This window comes from Helianthus annuus, chromosome 15, assembly GCF_002127325.2.
Source record: "Helianthus annuus cultivar XRQ/B chromosome 15, HanXRQr2.0-SUNRISE, whole genome shotgun sequence".
Classification (NCBI taxonomy): domain Eukaryota; kingdom Viridiplantae; phylum Streptophyta; class Magnoliopsida; order Asterales; family Asteraceae; genus Helianthus; species Helianthus annuus.
In genome coordinates, this window is record NC_035447.2 from 172,396,170 (window position 1) to 172,413,336 (window position 17,167).

At 36.2% G+C, this 17,167-nt stretch overlaps 1 protein-coding gene across 1 annotated transcript; it reads left to right on the forward strand.

Annotated features, from left to right (window-relative positions):
* The first annotated feature begins 7,211 nt into the window (after window positions 1–7,211).
* On the forward strand, window positions 7,212–15,811 carry LOC110912984 (auxin transporter-like protein 2). The gene is made up of 9 exons (XM_022157837.2): window positions 7,212–7,380; window positions 8,037–8,248; window positions 8,810–8,995; window positions 10,659–10,771; window positions 11,740–11,923; window positions 13,002–13,099; window positions 13,877–14,084; window positions 14,157–14,414; window positions 15,443–15,811. Exons 2-9 carry the CDS (start codon window positions 8,063–8,065, stop codon window positions 15,659–15,661), a joined length of 1,452 nt encoding a protein of 483 aa, XP_022013529.1. The 5' UTR covers window positions 7,212–7,380; window positions 8,037–8,062; the 3' UTR covers window positions 15,662–15,811.
* The last annotated feature ends 1,356 nt before the right edge of the window (window positions 15,812–17,167 follow it).

Sequence of the window (17,167 nt, forward strand, 5' to 3'; positions counted from 1 at the left end):
AGGCATATTGACTTAGGAAATAAGCGTAGGACTCTCATGGTTAACCGTTGCACCTATTGCGCGCACGATTCGGCTTATGAAACTAGTTTTCATAAATTAGCCGATATGGGTCAAACCATATTATTTTGACCCCGAAATCCAGAGTGTGAACCTTAAACCCATATAAAACAAGTCTCTGAACTTGTTGGGTCAGAATCACACTCCATTCTCGGTTTTCGCCTTTTCGCGCGGTTAAACCGTATTCACATTTCGGAACCAACCGGTCTAGGCTACGGCCAATATAAAGACTCGTTAGGATTCTAATAGGTTAATTTAAAAACCTTCGTTCCAGAATAGGAGCCCCAGTAAAAGCTATCTGTGACGTAATCCATTAAGGAATATACTTGCAAAGGTAAATACTTTTAACTTATTTTCCCTATACGGGCTTGGGATACGGTATAATATTTACCGCTTGATTGAGCATCATATCTTCCATCGCTTAGGTGGTTAATTGAATAATATGATCGGCTCATTTAAATAGTTTTGTTTCTTAAAAGCCTTTAGGGGGTTAATGACCGTTGTCCCGGATATCCTTGGCATCATTTTACGAAATGGCCACGACCTCGACATCCCGGTGTAGGCGTACACCCGGTATATTATGTCGACATTATTATTTTAAAAGATGTAGCCGTTGGTTTTTATACTACGGTTTTACGCAATGTGGTGTGTCTATTAATCTTTAACCCGGACAGGATCCCGGGCTACTGAACGCATAAAAGGACATGTAATACGTTCACAAGATTTTAATAATTTTCCCAAGTTATAAAAGAATTTGTGCCTTGTGCATTCAAATCAATTTCAATAAACATTTTCAAATGTGTCAGTTGAACGTATTTACCAGTGTAAACTGACGTATTTTTCCCCAAAAGATTAAGTGCAGGTACTATACGAAATGGGCTGGTAATAGCTTCCTAAGCATCACGAATAGTCTCGCAAACTCGATGCTGTATCTGAATGAACAATATTTTATTATTATTTTGATCCGCTGTGGATACACTCGACTTCTGTAATACATTTGATATTACAACCAGAGGTTGAAGTATATATTTATCTTTAAGCTTCCGCTGTGCATTTATATAATTGTGTGGTTTGACTATATTGTTGCCAACTACGTCACGGTAATCCCCCACCGGGCCCACCGGTGATACACGTGGAAATCGGGGTGTGACATCCTCCAAAGCAAAGAAGAGAAAACAGAAGACTGAACACGCCCCGTGCTCAGCCAGCACGGGGCCGTGCCCAAGAAGCAGCAGAAAAGACAAACCTATAGAAGCTTCTATTGCCCACCACGGGGCCGTGTCCAGTGAGCACGGGCGCGTGGTGAAAGTACAGCAGGCGCATTAATTGTAATTGCGAATTACAATTAATGAAGAGAGAGAGTGTCAGACGGGCACGGGGGCATGTCCAGCGGACACGGGGCCGTGCCCAGCCTTCTGTTCAGCCTATAAATAGGGGTGCTTGGTTTCATTTCAACTCATCCCTTGGCACACCACCTCTCTCACACTTCATCCACCACCCACCACCACCATAACACCATCATCCACCACCATCATCCATTGTCCATCGTAGAGTGTGTGAGTCGTCTCGGGATCCAAGATTGATCGTAAGAGTTCTTGACAATCAAGGCCATGTTTGCCTAAGTCTCTTACATCACTTGGTGAAGACAAGTGTTTAGTATAATACTTTTTGTTTTTAATCTTTTGCACTTTTTATTTGGTTTTGTATTAATGACTTTAATAACTAGTTACTTATGTTGAAGGTGATCTTTCCTTATCGTTTGTCCGTGGTGTCTTGGCATTATTTTACTGTCTATATAAAATAAAAGATTTTCACCATTCATATCTCCACGGTCTATATGGAGGTATGTTGGCTACCTGGTCGGGGGTTAAGGGAACGGTTTGGTATGGGTCTTGCCCTTGTTCAGCGTTTAGAGGTCCTGCAAGGGACCTGGGTCAAATTTAGTAGGATCTCCTTCAATACCCATAGGTATTGGATGGCGGGGATCCAAACTCTTTGACCCCCTCATAAGTTAACTACTATTAATACTATAACCCGGCTATTTAGGACTGTATCCCTGCTGACTCAGACTACTTAGCCGAGGGTAACGTCACCGCCAAAAGCGGGGCCTACCACAATTCGCATTAATAACTTAATTAATTATCTTCCAATAATCCAACCCTTTAGGATTGTATCCTTGCTGACTCAAACTACTGGGTTGAGGGTAACGTCGCCTTCAAAAGAGGGGCCTACTACAATAACTAAGATAATCTCTTAAACAAGTGCAAAAGTGCGAGAATAATCAAAGGTTATACTAATACACGAGTCGGATCCAAGTGATTCATCTTGTCTATCTGTTTTTATTTTATTTTATTTTTCAGCATTTAGTTAGTTTTTATTTTCTTAGTTTAAAAACCTTTTCTAACTTTTTGATTTGATTAGACGTTGAGGATAAACCGGTACTAAAAGCTCTTGTTTCCTTGGACGACCTCGGTATCTTACCAACACTATACTACGTCCACGATGGGTGCACTTGCCCATATGTGTGTTTAGTGTTAGTGAATATCATGTTTTATAAATTTAAAACTTGGCTAAAAGTGTAAAAATGGCTTAAAATATACATCAAAAATATACTACACTACACACGCATCAAATGGGTACCAAAAAAATGCAATATTTTTGTTTGGAGGGCGGTTTTAGATCGTATTCCCACGCTTACTAGCACTCTGGGATCGGAACTGTTGGGGGCAAAGACGTGAAATGTTGTATGTGTGAAGATGGCGATGAAACAGCTGAACACCTTCTTTGTTCGTGCAGGGTAGCGTCGACTGTCTGGTATCATATCAGTCAGTGATGCAAGGTGAGTCCTTTTATTCTGTTTTCGGCTAAATATATCGTAGTTGCCTCTGAGTTTTGCAATCTGGATAGAAAAGTGAAAGAAGCTTTACCTGGCATTATGTTCGTGACAAATTGGTGTATATGGTTAGCCCCGAACAATAAAAGGTTCTCAGAGACTCAAGTTAACCCTGGAGAGATTATCTGTAATACTAAGTCTGCGCGTTTTTATGGTATAAGAATCGGTCCAAAAATAGGTCCGTGAGTTGGGAAAAAATGGTGTAGTTTCGATATAAGGTAGCTGCTAGTTTTCGGTCTTTAGGTTCTTGTGTTGAGTTGTTGTTTTTCGTTTTGCTGTAGTGGTTGGTTCGGCCGCCTATGTTTTGGAGGTTAGCTTTTGTGAATAATATTTTCATTTCAAAAAAAAAAAGTTATGCACATGTGCATAGTTTGTCATAATAGTTTTGTTACTAATGCTAAATATGATTTGTGGTAATACGAAATTTGATTTTGATTTGGTAAGGGTTAATTTTTTTTTATTGAAACAAACATGTTGATAAGGTCAGTCATATTAATTCACATGTGCATAGTTATGCACATATGCATATTTTGTCAAATGAAGTTAATATGAATGTATTACGGCATATGCACACGTGCATTATTACCTTAAAACATAAACATTGTACATGATGTATGTAATATGTTTACTGCACATGTGCATATATGAAATAACTGATGTAATATATGTAATGTATGCAGGAAAAATACATTGGAAACTACTCATGGATTGACAACAAAGACATATTTGATTAATAGGTTGACATATGAAAAATTATCAGAAAACGATAGACGAAGAGGCGTTGAAACAAGAGGAGTGTTGGAAGATGCGTAGAAATTGGAAAAGAAGAGCATAGGGTGTGAGGTTGTGAACTAAAGCGAATGTTATGTGTAGGTAGTTTGTGGACATGCAATACGGATGATCATGTTTGTTAATATATGATGTATTATGTTGTTTGGCAGAGGTAATGTTGGTATTTCACATGTGCAAAGTTTGATATAACATACATGTTGGTATTGTATAATGTATTACGAATGGTTACATTTGTTAATTTAGGATGTCATACTTTGTTTATTATTGTATATGCCGGTGATGCATATGTGTAATAACGATTGTTGTTCAGATTATGTGATTCCTTATGATAAAGGTGTTATATTTACTTGTTGTTATACAAAAGTTGTGTGTTAATGTTGGTAATGCACATGTGTATTAATAAAAAACAATAAACATGGTAGTAATGAATATGTGTATATTTTAAAATATTGTATATTTGATCATATCATATTACATATATGGTACCCTATTATGTATGGGGTACCACATTATATATGTTGATGTATATGTAAAGGAAAGCGGATTATATGTAGTTAAAATATTCATGTATGCACATGTGCATTGGTAGAAACAATAACAATGTATAGTGAAAAAGTAAACATGTATGCACATGTGCATGGTTCGAAACAATAATCATCTAGAGTGTATGTAGTACCCTATTACGTATGGGGTATCACATTACATATGTTGTTGTATATGTAAATGAAAACGGATCAAATGTAGTTAAAATATTTATGTATGCATATGTGCATTGGTTGAAACAATAACAATGTGAGTGATAAAAAAAAGTATCAGCTGTGCAAGTGCAATCATAAACATCGGAATTTGTAATCATAATATCAGAATACATAGTTTAAATGATGTTTAATCGAGTAGTTCAACGTAAACGTGTAGGTCAAATTGAATGTAAACAGACTAAATTAGATGTAAACAATAATTCAACATAATTAAATTGAACGGAGACGTTTCAAATTAAATGTAAACAACAGTTCAACGTAGGTGAGCAACTTGAATGTAAACAGTTCAGATTAAATGTAAAACGAATAATAAAACAAAATGATCAATATTTTGACGACGAACTTAATCAAATTTTTGATGGTTTGGTGAATTATGACGCCTGGATGAACATCTAAGGGGCTGCGGATGTACATTTGTGTATGTAGGGTCTTTAGAATCATCATACTTATCTTCACCAGTATCATTATAAGAATCATCATACGTATCTTCATCAGTATCATTATCATCATCAGAATAAGAATCAATAAGAATCAGTTTCATCGATAGGGGGTCCAGAATTCCAGCAGCAATAGTAGCAGCTTCATTGTGTATGAATGTTCCTGAATATAGAAAGAATGGTAAAAAAGTGATATTTAATAAGGTAAATGTTGTGTGTAAGAATGTTTTATAAATGATAAACAGATTATTGGTGATGATATAGGGTAATGGTAACGCGATGCACATGTGCATGATTATGTATTCGTATTGTGAACAAATTATTGTTGATGATTATAGCGTTATGGTAACGTGCTGCAAATGTGCAAGCTGTAGATTATTGGTGATGGTTATAGGGTAATGGTAAAGTGTTGCACATGTGAAGGATGATGTATTTATAAGGTAATGGTAAAGTGCTGCACATGTGCAGGATGATGTATTTATACAAAAATCACACCCGACACTCGAATTGCATCAGCAATTCTCAATTCTCAAGCATCAGTAGTTCCTAGTAGTTCGTCTCCGTCTCGATTACATCAGCAGTTCGTCTTCGTCATATCTTCTTCTTTGTCATGTCATATCTTCGTCTTTGTCACATCGATAGCGATAGACCATAAAGTCGTATCGATAGCGATACACCATAAACCGTTCGTCATATCGATTTTACCATCAGACATTTCAAAGTTCGTCGTATAATTGAGGTTAGTTCTCCAAAATTCATATTATAATCGATATTATTGCAGTAAGAACATAATCATAGATCATATATTCTTCATCCATTCGCAATCATTCGCAATCGAGTATTCCATTCGTAATTAGGGCAACCCGATCAGAATCATCAAAGAGTGTGGCACGATTAGGGTTACAGGAAGAAAAATGGTAGGAGGAAATGCATGATTAGGGTTACAGGAGGAACAATGGTAGGAGGAACAGTGGTGAGGAAGCATGACGGTGATTCTGGTCGCCTGAACACTGAACAACGTAGACGGTGGTGATTCTGGTTGTAAGCGGTGATGATTTTCTGGTCGCCGTGAACAGTGAACAACACAGACGGTGGTGATTCTGGTTGTAAACGGTGATGATTCTGGTCGTAGTTGGTGGTGATTCTGATCTTAGATGGTGGAACTCTGCTCCAATGAAAGAAGCCCTAAGAATTCTAAACTGATATAGTGAACAACGTGTTTTTATAATAAACATAACATAATTACAAGTTTGCCATGTGTTCACACTGGTTCTCGCGGTTCTCGCAATAAAGGGTGGTTCCTAACGGATCCTTATCCTATATATATATATATATATATCACTAAAAACATTATATATTTAAAAAAAAGTACCGATAACCGGGTTCTCCGATGCGTGTATCCAAGATTTTGTTATAACTACTTCTTCCTCGGATGTCCATTTTACCGCAACTCGGTCACTGACTTGGGCCTTCTCCTCATCGGTTTTCTTCCTGTGGCTTCTCTTTTTAATCTTTTGAGCCGACGGTTCAAAATATATTGTGGTTGGGTTTCTAGCACGGAGTCGAGAGTAGGGTCCATTTGGGATATATGAATGAGTTGTTGGTGAGGAATGTTTGGTAGTAGAAATTGAGACGGGGATATAGGGAGTTGTTGCTCAAAAGGATATCGCGGATAAAACATGTACCTTAAAAGTTTCGCGTACACCAATTATGTCGGGTAAGTTACCCGGAATTTGTAGAGTACGATTTTCAGGCGAACTAGGATTCGGTGTTTCGGGTTGGCTATACGGGTTGTTTGGGTCAAAAGAACGGTTATGATGAAACGTTTTTTTTATTAAAGTAAAAGAATTTGTAATCTCAACAACCAACCCCACGTCGCCTCCATTTTTGCCCCCACGCTGGTGATCATCCTCAACCCCCACCCCTACGCCACCTTTAACCCCTTGAACGGGGCAGTGCTTCAGTCGTGGAGGGGCTTTCCACGCCATCCCTCAAGCAACGAGCACGTATGTTTCATGTAATCAGAACGAGCATCACCTAATATTATAAATATTAAGAAGATAGAAACACAAATATAAATCAATCAAAAAATTTCAATGAAAAAGTTTAGATTATAACGAAAATCGTATTGGATTAATCTACACAATTTTATTGATTTTGTATACGTAATATAACACATATAGTATGTTATAATTAGCTTTTTATTACAACCCATATAAAGACAAAAATAACATTGTATTTTTAAAGCATGTAGAGGTGGATACGGAGCATGTTTTTTTCAAATTAATAAAGAAAGAACATCTTTTCTCTTTTCCCTGCAAAAAAAGCCACTCACATTTTCCTCATCAATGGCTGCTCCCCAAACTCTTAAAACTCATTGATTCCTCAACAATTCTCACTCTTTTCACTAGATAAAGCTGAACAAGATCAAAATCTTATCTGGGTATGTTCCTGTTAATGCATTTTCATCATCAAGATCTCTGTTTCAGTCAAATCTCACATCAAAATGATAACTTTATTAACACCCACAATTTGTTTGTTGAATATGCAAATGGGTTTGTGATCATTTCCAAAAAAAATGCAGTCTTTTTTGTTTAATACTGTCAAGAAAACCATCAAGATCTCTGTTTCAGTCAAATTTTACATAAAAAAAGATAACTTTTTTTAACACCCATAAATTGTATGTTAAATATGCAAATGGGGTTGTGACAATTTCCAAAAAAAAAAAAAATGCAGTCTTTTTTGTTTAATACTGTCAAGAAAACCATCAAGATCTCTGTTTTAGTCAAATTTCACATAAAAAAGATAACTTTTTTTAACACCCACAAATTGTATGTTATATATGCAAATGGGGTTGTGACAATTTCCAAAAAAAAAAAAAAAAATGCAGTCTTTTGGTCTATTCATTTTAGGGATTATATATTTTCTTATGGGTGTTTGTTGAAATTTAATATGGTGTCAAGAAAATCATCAAGAGTTTATTTATGATATTCTGGTTGCATATACATGTGTCAGTATTGTGTTATACACATGTGTCCTTTATATTTCATGCAAAGGTAAGAGTCTTTTGTGCTCTTTTTGTGGTGTGTTGTGTTTCAGTTTCAGTTTTAGATCTTGTTAGCAAAATGGTGCCTAGTAACAACAACAATCATGGTGAAGAGGACAGTGTGCCACTGGAAATGAATAGTGGAAATGATCAAGATGTAGGTGAGGGGGTGTTAGGGGTAGATCAGTCAATGTCTGGCTTCAAAAACTTTCTTTGGCATGGTGGGTCTGTTTATGATGCTTGGTTTAGTTGTGCTTCAAATCAGGTAATTTACCTAAATACCCTTTTAATCCCATCAATTGTTTCAATCCAACATAATCATGGCCCATAATTATGTTAGGTGTGCAAACGAGCCGAGCCCGAACTCAAGCTCATTTAAGTTATGCAAGCTCGAGCTCGAATCGTAGGTAGTTTTTCAAGCTTGAGCTCAGCTCGTTTATTAATTAATTTATATTAATTATAAATATTTTTATATATAATTAGTTATTTTTTCATAATTTTATAATTAGTAAGAATAATTTTTTAAATATATTTAATATATTAATTAAAATTTAAAATTATATTAAACAGTGGGCTTGTTTAGACTCGAGCCCGACTCATTTACTAAACGAGCTTGTTTTTATTCTCGGGCTCGAGCTCGAGCTCGTTTAAGCCTGGCTCGTTTCGAGCTGAGCTTGAGTAGCTCGGCCTATTTGAACCCTAATTATGGCCTGTTTCTTGATGTTTTTAGAGTGATTTGGAGAATAGGCATCTTTTATTCTCTAACTTTGTTGGGATTTTTTTTTTGTTTGGATTAAAGATTGAATCATTTTGGTTTGACTTTCAGGTGGCACAAGTTTTGTTGACTTTGCCATACTCTTTCTCTCAATTGGGAATGTTTTCAGGAATCATGCTACAAGTGTTCTATGGTCTGCTTGGAAGTTGGACTGCTTATCTCATCAGTGTTTTGTATGTTGAGTATAGAACCAGGAAGGAGAAAGAGAATGTCAGCTTCAAGAATCATGTTATACAGGTTTGACTTTCAAGAACACCCCTTCAATAGAAAATTACAAAAATAAATATATAAATACAAAATAAAGGCTTTGGTTATTTGGACACTCCTGGAGCCATATACTGCGGCGTATATACGTGGTGTATAGAGCTATATGCAAAACGTTGTCTGGCCTTGGGAAATGGTTACATCCAATGGCGCAGCATAGTGGGGGCGGGAGGGGGCGGCTGTCCCCCCAAACTTTTCGCTCAGTAGTGGAGAGTATGTAGTTTTTGTATAGAAATTTTTGGGTATATATGTTTTTGACCCCCCCCCCCCCCGGTTTTACAGAAATTTTTGGGTATATACGTTTTGCCCCCCCCCCCCCCCCCCCCCCCGGTCAGAAATCTCAAGCTTCGCCACTGGTTACATCGTACTCTATACAACGCGTATAGTGTTATACGTGTCGTATAGAGGGCTCATTTAATGCAGTTGAAACCCTATACAACGCGTGTAGTGCTATACGTGTCGTACAGGGGGTGTTCAAGAATTTTGGAGGTGTCTAAATACCATCACCCAAAATAAAACATTAAATGTTGATTTATCTTTTACTAAAGACTTATATGTACAGTTGTCAGTAGGGTGTGCTTTTATGTATGGTGAATATACAACCATGAGAGCATGTTGTATATTCAAAACCATGAACCATTCTCTTCTATGTAATTATGTTAGATTGATGTACTACATCTTTTCAAAAAAAAAAAAGATTATTACTCACTGTTCATGATATTTCTGATATGAAAATTAAATGCTTTGCTTGTTTTCATGTTCAATAGGAATATATATTTTTTTAAATAATTTTAATAACAAAATTTCGTACAAACCGATTTAATGCTTACAAAATTTATGTCAATTCATACTCCTACCAATATAGTTCGAGTCATGTCGGGTTCTCTTTCTCTCTCTTCGTCTCATCTTTTGTACAAACTTTATGTTTGATTTATTCTTCTAACAATATAACACTGTCTCGTGTCGAGATCTTTTTCTCTCTCTTCATATCGTCTTTTCTACAAGGTTTATGTCTAATTCATTATCCTAACAATATAATATTGACTCGTGTCTGGATCATTTTCTCTCTTTTCAACTCGCGATTTGATTTTTCATATTATTAGGATGATAATAAAAAAATAGGAAATAAAATATGTTATTATTGATAAATGCTTCAATGATCATGTTTGATATATTTACCCTTCAACTACAAATACTTAGAAACATTACTTTAATATTGATGTTGGAATTTGAAATCATGACATTTTATTTTGCTTAGAGTTAAATGTCATTTTAGTCCATGTGGTTTGGGCCATTTTGCCAGTTTAATCCAAAGGTTTCATTTTTCGCATGCGGGTCCAAAAAGGTTTCACTGTTGTCATGTTAATCCACTGGGTTAACTTCATCCATTTTTTCTGTTAACGAGCGAATTGCCCTTCCCGTTAACAGAAAAAATGGATGAAGTTAACCCAGTGGACTAAAATGGCAACGGTGAAACCTTTTTGGACCCATAAGTGAAAAATGAAACATTTGGACTAAACTGACAAAATGACCTAAACCACTGGGACTAAAATGACATTTAACTCTTTTGCTTATAAATCATGTTAATACATGATGAATATTTAAATGACATGTACATGATATGTATACAATGCAGTGGTTTGAGGTGTTGGATGGGCTATTGGGCCCAAGCTGGAAGGCTATTGGGCTAGTCTTCAATTGCACCTTCCTACTCTTTGGCTCTGTTATACAACTTATAGCTTGTGCAAGGTTAGCTTAGTTCCAAATTACTAAATTACCCCTCAAAATTACTAACATGACCCGTTTAATAAGTCGGGCGGGTTGACCCATATAAAATATGGGTTGACCCGCTAACCCGTTTAAATATTTAGAAAATAAACTTCTATATTTTTGTTTTTGCTCTTTCCGTTTTCCATTTACATGGTTTATATAGAGTAAACTGCCAAAATAGTCCCTGAGGATTGGTCACTTTTGCCATTTTAGTCCAAAACTCAAACCTTTAGAATCTGGGTCCCTGTGGTTTCAATTTTGTTGTTATTTTCATCCAAAATCAAAATCTGGTCGGATTTTTCAGTTAACATCCAGCTTTTTTGTCTTTTTTTCTTCCTTTAATGAAGGGCAAAATGGTCTTTTAACGTTTTATTATAACAAATTAAAAAAATCTGACCATTTTGCCCTTCATTAAAAGGGAGGAAAAAGATTAAAAAAAACTCGATGTTAACTAAAATATCTAACCAGATTTTGCTTTTGTATGAAAATGGCAACAAAATTGAAACCACAGGGACCCAGATTCAAAAAGTTTTAGTTTTGGATTAAAGTGGCAAAAGTGACCAAACCTCAGGGACCATTTTAGCAGTTTACTTGTTTATATAATAATGTTAGTTTTAACACACCATATTATTTACTTGTCACACGCATCCTCATCATTAAACACGTAATCGATAACCCGCTTACAACCCAACAACCCGCTTATAACTCGTTAACATGTATGACTTATCTAAATAAACGGGTTAAGTAGGTCGTGTTTGGATTGACCCAAATTTATGCGTGTGCGGGTTAGGGTTAAACTATTTGACACGAATCATAATATGGGTCGGATTCGGGTTGCATATTTCAACCCACCAACACGCAACCTGCCAACCCGTCACGATTCACATTATCAATTTGAGCTCTAAACAGGGGCATTTCTGACTTTTCATAAGTTGTGATATTTACAGCAATATATACTACATAAATGATCATCTGGATAAAAGGACATGGACATACATATTTGGAGCTTGTTGTGCTACAACTGTTTTCATACCCTCGTTTCATAACTACCGAATTTGGTCTTTTCTTGGTCTTGGCATGACTACTTACACTGCTTGGTACATTGCCATTGCAGCCTTGATTCATGGCCAGGTACTCGCAATTCCTTGTTAACGTATACGCGTAAAGGTGTATATGAGCGGGTTTGGTAAAAATTCGAAACATGTACTTTTTGATACATATCAAAACGGGTCGGGGTGGTTTGGATCAAAACATGTACTTTTTCATTCATATCAAAACATGTCAGGCTGGGTTGACCCAAAACACTGTTTGCCCCTTTCTTTCGTTTCTAATAAATTTTAAATATGCCACATGAACATATATTCTATGTAGTTAACAGTGGCGAAGCTTGAGATTTCTGACCGGGGGGCGGAAGTCACGGAACCTAAAAATTTCTATAAAACTGGGGGGTCGAAAACATATATATCTAAAAATTTCTATACGAAAAGTACACTCTCCACTACTGAGCAAAAAGTTCGGGGGGTCGACCGCCCCCTCCCGCCCCTTAAAAGCTTCGCCCATGGCAGTTAATGACTTAATGCGGTCCAAAATCATATATCGGTCAAGGGCCATTTCTAATAAATTTTAAATATGCCACATGAACATATATTCTATGTAGTGAATGCGGTCCAAAATCATATATCGGTCAAGGGCCAATATTTAAGATATAGGTTATCGCGGTGGGATATCGGTAATTTAATATCATGTAGAATTTATATGCATACATATATAAAATGTAAATTACATATATAATATTAATAGTAATATCAAAAGTTAAAACTCAAAAGTGCCAATATTTGAAACATGATCTAATCGTAAGCCATTAAATCTTCCTCCGAGTCCACCACATCAACCAAGGCATCCAAGATAACGGCCAATATCGCCGATAATATCCGAACCAATATTCTGGACAGATATTTGACACCGATATTTTGTAGAGGTCCGATAACGTTTATCCCACCGATATTAACTGCAATTATTTTTTAAAAAAACATATTTTTCAAATAAAGTTATTTATGAGGTTTTATGTATTAAAATTACATGTTAATTGTTTGGCCCGTCATATCTGACAACCAACGTCGACCAGCTCTTAAGTAAACAAGTCGAAAATGTGCACGAACGGTTCATGCCTTTTGTGTTGGTGGTTTATTATTCTCTTTTGTGTGTGTAGGATAAAGAAGTGGTTCACTCGGGCCCGAAAAAGATGGTTTTATATTTCACCGGAGCCACAAATATACTATATACTTTTGGTGGACACGCAGTCACCGTGTTAGTACTATTTTTGCCGATCTAAACATAACTACGAGACATTTATAGCCGAGTAAAGTACGCGGATGTCCCTGTGGTTAACTAAAATTTTGGATTTACTCGCTAGTTTTTTTAAGAGTTAATTATTGTTTTAGTCCCTGTGGTTTGTCAAAAGTCACTATTTCAGTCCATTAGTTTAAAAATTGCGATTTTAGTCCCTGTGGTTTCACTTTTGTAACCATTTCAGTCCACCTCGTAACCATTTCAGTCCCTGTACTAACAGAATAAATGGACTGAAATGGTTACGAAAGTGAAACCACAGGGACTGAAATGGTTACGAAAGTGAAACCACAGGGACCGAAATCGCAATTTTTAAACTAATGGACTGAAATAGTGATTTTTGAGAAACCATAGGGACGAAAACAGTAATTAACTCTTTTTTTAAAGTACACGGATGGTTCCTGCGGTTTGCACTTTGTAACGCATTTAGTCCCCAACTTTTGCCAAAAGTACATGGATGGTCCCTTTGGTCTGCACTTTGTAACGCATTTAGTCACTAACAAACATTAGTGACTAAATGTGTTACAAAGTGCATACCACAGGGACCATCCATGTACTTTTGGCAAAAGTTGGGGACTAAATACGTTACAAAGTGCAAACCACAGGGACCATCCATGTACTTTTGGAAAACTATGGAGTAATTCCAAAATTTTGGTTAATCACAGGGACCGTTCGTGTACTTTACTCTTTATAATTTAAATCAAGAATAATGATTTTAAGTACATTTGTTTGTTATAGGGAGATAATGCATGCTATGTGGAAGCCTCAAAAATTCAAATACATTTACTTGTTTGCCACAGTTTATGTATTCACTCTAACGATTCCATCGGCTGCCGCAATGTATTGGGCCTTCGGCGATAAACTTCTTAACTACTCAAACGCGTTCTCGCTCCTTCCACGGTCCGGTTTCCGAGATGCAGCCGTTATCCTTATGCTCATACACCAGGTCAACAATCTTGAGCTCAAATCAATTTGTTTCGAGATTTAATGACCGCGTTAACATTTTATCGTCTTGCAGTTTATAACTTTTGGGTTTGCGTGTACCCCGTTGTACTTCGTGTGGGAGAAAGTGCTGGGAATGCATGACACTACGAGCATATACGTAAGGGCGTTGGCACGACTTCCGGTTGTTATACCCATCTGGTTTTTGGCTATTATCTTTCCTTTCTTTGGTCCGATAAATTCGGCTGTTGGGGCCCTTTTGGTTAGCTTCACCGTCTACATCATTCCCGCTCTTGCGCATATGCTCACTTATTGGAAACCTTCCGCTCGCCAGGTATCCATCAATATATCGGTTTTGACCCGTTCATGGGTAAACGGGTCAAAAGTTAACTATCAAGGGAATGGAGTGAACGGGTCAAAGATGTTAGAAGTCACGTATATGTTCCTTTTATAGTTAAATGAGTTAATTACTGTTTTCGTCATTGTGGTTTGTCAAAAATCACTATTTCAGTCCATTAGTTTAAAAGTTGCGATTTCAGTCCCTGTGGTTTCACTTTCGTAACCATTTCAGTCCCTGTGGTTTCACTTTCGTAACCATTTCAATCCATTTATTCTATTAGTACAGGGACTGAAATGGTTACGAGGTGGACTGAAATGGTTACGGGAGTGAAACCACAGGGACTGAAATCGCAATTTTTAAACTAATGGACTGAAATAGTGATTTTTGACAAACCACAGGGACGAAAATAGTAATTAACTCTAGTTAAATTCTGTAAGGTCATCTATTTGACCCGTAGTTGTGAATGGTTTAAATAGGAAAACTCCAAATATTAACTACAATGGGAACATATTGACGGGTCAAAGATGTTGAAAGCCGTCTATCTGTTCCCTTTATAGTTAAATTTTAAAAGTTTACCTATTTGGCCCGTATTGTGATTGGTTAAAAATATCTTGAACGAGTCAACTAGGTAAACTCCAAATATTAACTATAAAAGGGAACAAGGTAAACCTGTCAAAGACGTTGAAAGTCGTCTATTGTTCCCTTTATAGTTAGATTTTAAATATTCACCTATTATAGTTAGATTTTGAAAGTTCACCTATGTGACCCGTAGTTGTGAATGGTTTAAAATATTTTGAACGGGTTAAATAGGTAAACTCCAAATATTAACTACCAAGGGAACAAAATGAACAGGTCAAACATGTTGAAAGTCGTCTATCTGTTCCCTTTATAGTTAAATTTTGAAAGTTACCTTTTATACATATAGAAGTAAAAGCTTTAAAATATGTTTAAAAATTAACTACACACTTTAAAACATAAAAAGTTCTTTTTTGCGTATTAAAAAACTCGTTGGTTGGTTGCAGAACGCGGCAGAGAAACCTCCATTTTTCATCCCGAGTTGGACGGCTATGTACATAGTGAACATCTTTGTTGTGGTGTGGGTTATGGTGGTGGGTTTTGGATTTGGAGGGTGGGCAAGCATGAAAAACTTCATCAAACAAGTCGATACATTCGGGCTCTTTGCCAAGTGTTACCAATGCAAGCCTGCATCGCCACCACCACCGTCACTTTTGCATCACTGAGGTCCGATCAGTTGCAAAAGTATACGGTTTTTAAAATAATACAAAAGAGTATGATTTAGTTTAGGTTTGTTGTGAATTTTGGCATGATAAATGATGTTAATCAACTTGAGCCATGATGAAAAAGATATCATAGGTGTTGTTTTTGTCACATTTTATGGATGTGTTACAACATGTTTTTAAGATAAAGTGGCTTTTAGGACCAGATACAAAAAGTGACTTGATAATAATTACAAAATAACATTTAATTTTGAATAAAAAATATAAAACCTTTAGATTTTGCTATGGATTTAATCAAATATCAATGACAAATGTTATGTTATTTTACAAATCATCTTACCAAAAATTTAAATTTCGTCTTTAACTACTTTTGTAAAGTCAGATTAGTCCAAAAATCTAGTTTCCTATCATTTGCTATGTACATGATTTCAAAATAGAAGTTTAGTTAGTTATCAAAACAAATAGCACATGAGTAAAATGGAGTGAGGTGAGGGGGTTTTGCACAAGCCACTAGTTGTGTGGTATTTTCCTAGGACGGGTCGTGCTTTTGACTTTTGAGCCTAATGATATCCACTGCTGTATGCGTTTTACAACAGGTGGATTGAAGGGCCGGACGATACTGCCCTAAATGAATGTGGATGTATTCTGGTTTTGAACCCGGGTCTTCTGTGTGACAACTGAAGTTTGATGTGAAAGTCCAATCAGTTGCTCTACTTGTCGTTTAGAAAAAAAAGAAGAAAAACATGAGAAACCCTAAAATTAAATATAGAAATAAAAAAAAATCTCAAGATCAAATCAAACTTTTTAAACTCAAATAACAAAGTGTATAAATTAAAGGAAGATATATTAGTATTTGAGAGTAAGTTAGTTTGCCGTTAAAAAATATATATATAAAGTAATTTCACCTTATATTATATTTCCTAGATCTCTTTTCCTTATCAGATTCAACAAATTTTAGATAGGCGTTTTTAAAAACTTACACTCATACTCAAACAACATACCCGAACCTTATTTGACCGGGTATATGTATAGATACAGAACACAGATCCACAATTAAAATCTTATACCTTTAGGCTCTTTGTCAAGTGTTACCGGTACAAGCCTCATGACCGCCATAGTCATAACCGAGGCCAAATTCATCGCAAAAGTATACCCGTCTTTCAAATATTGAGATAGAGTATGCTCTAGTTTAGGTTTATTATGTAAATGATAAAAGATGTTAATCAACTTAAGTCATTTGTTCTTGTCACATTTTTTGGATATGTTACAACATGTTTGTAAGGCTATAGGGTGTGGTCATGACCCTCATGACCACCATGACCCTCCATGTTAGTGCCATGTAACTAATCTTTAATCCACCATCCAAAACCACTACCCTAAGGGTATGGTCATGACCCAAACCATTAGCCCCTTATTTATTATCTTTGTCTAAACAAAAAGGAAATGATTTGTTAAAAAATGGAAAGGAGGACCATGGTTGCCATGGTTTAATCCATGCAAACCATGGTG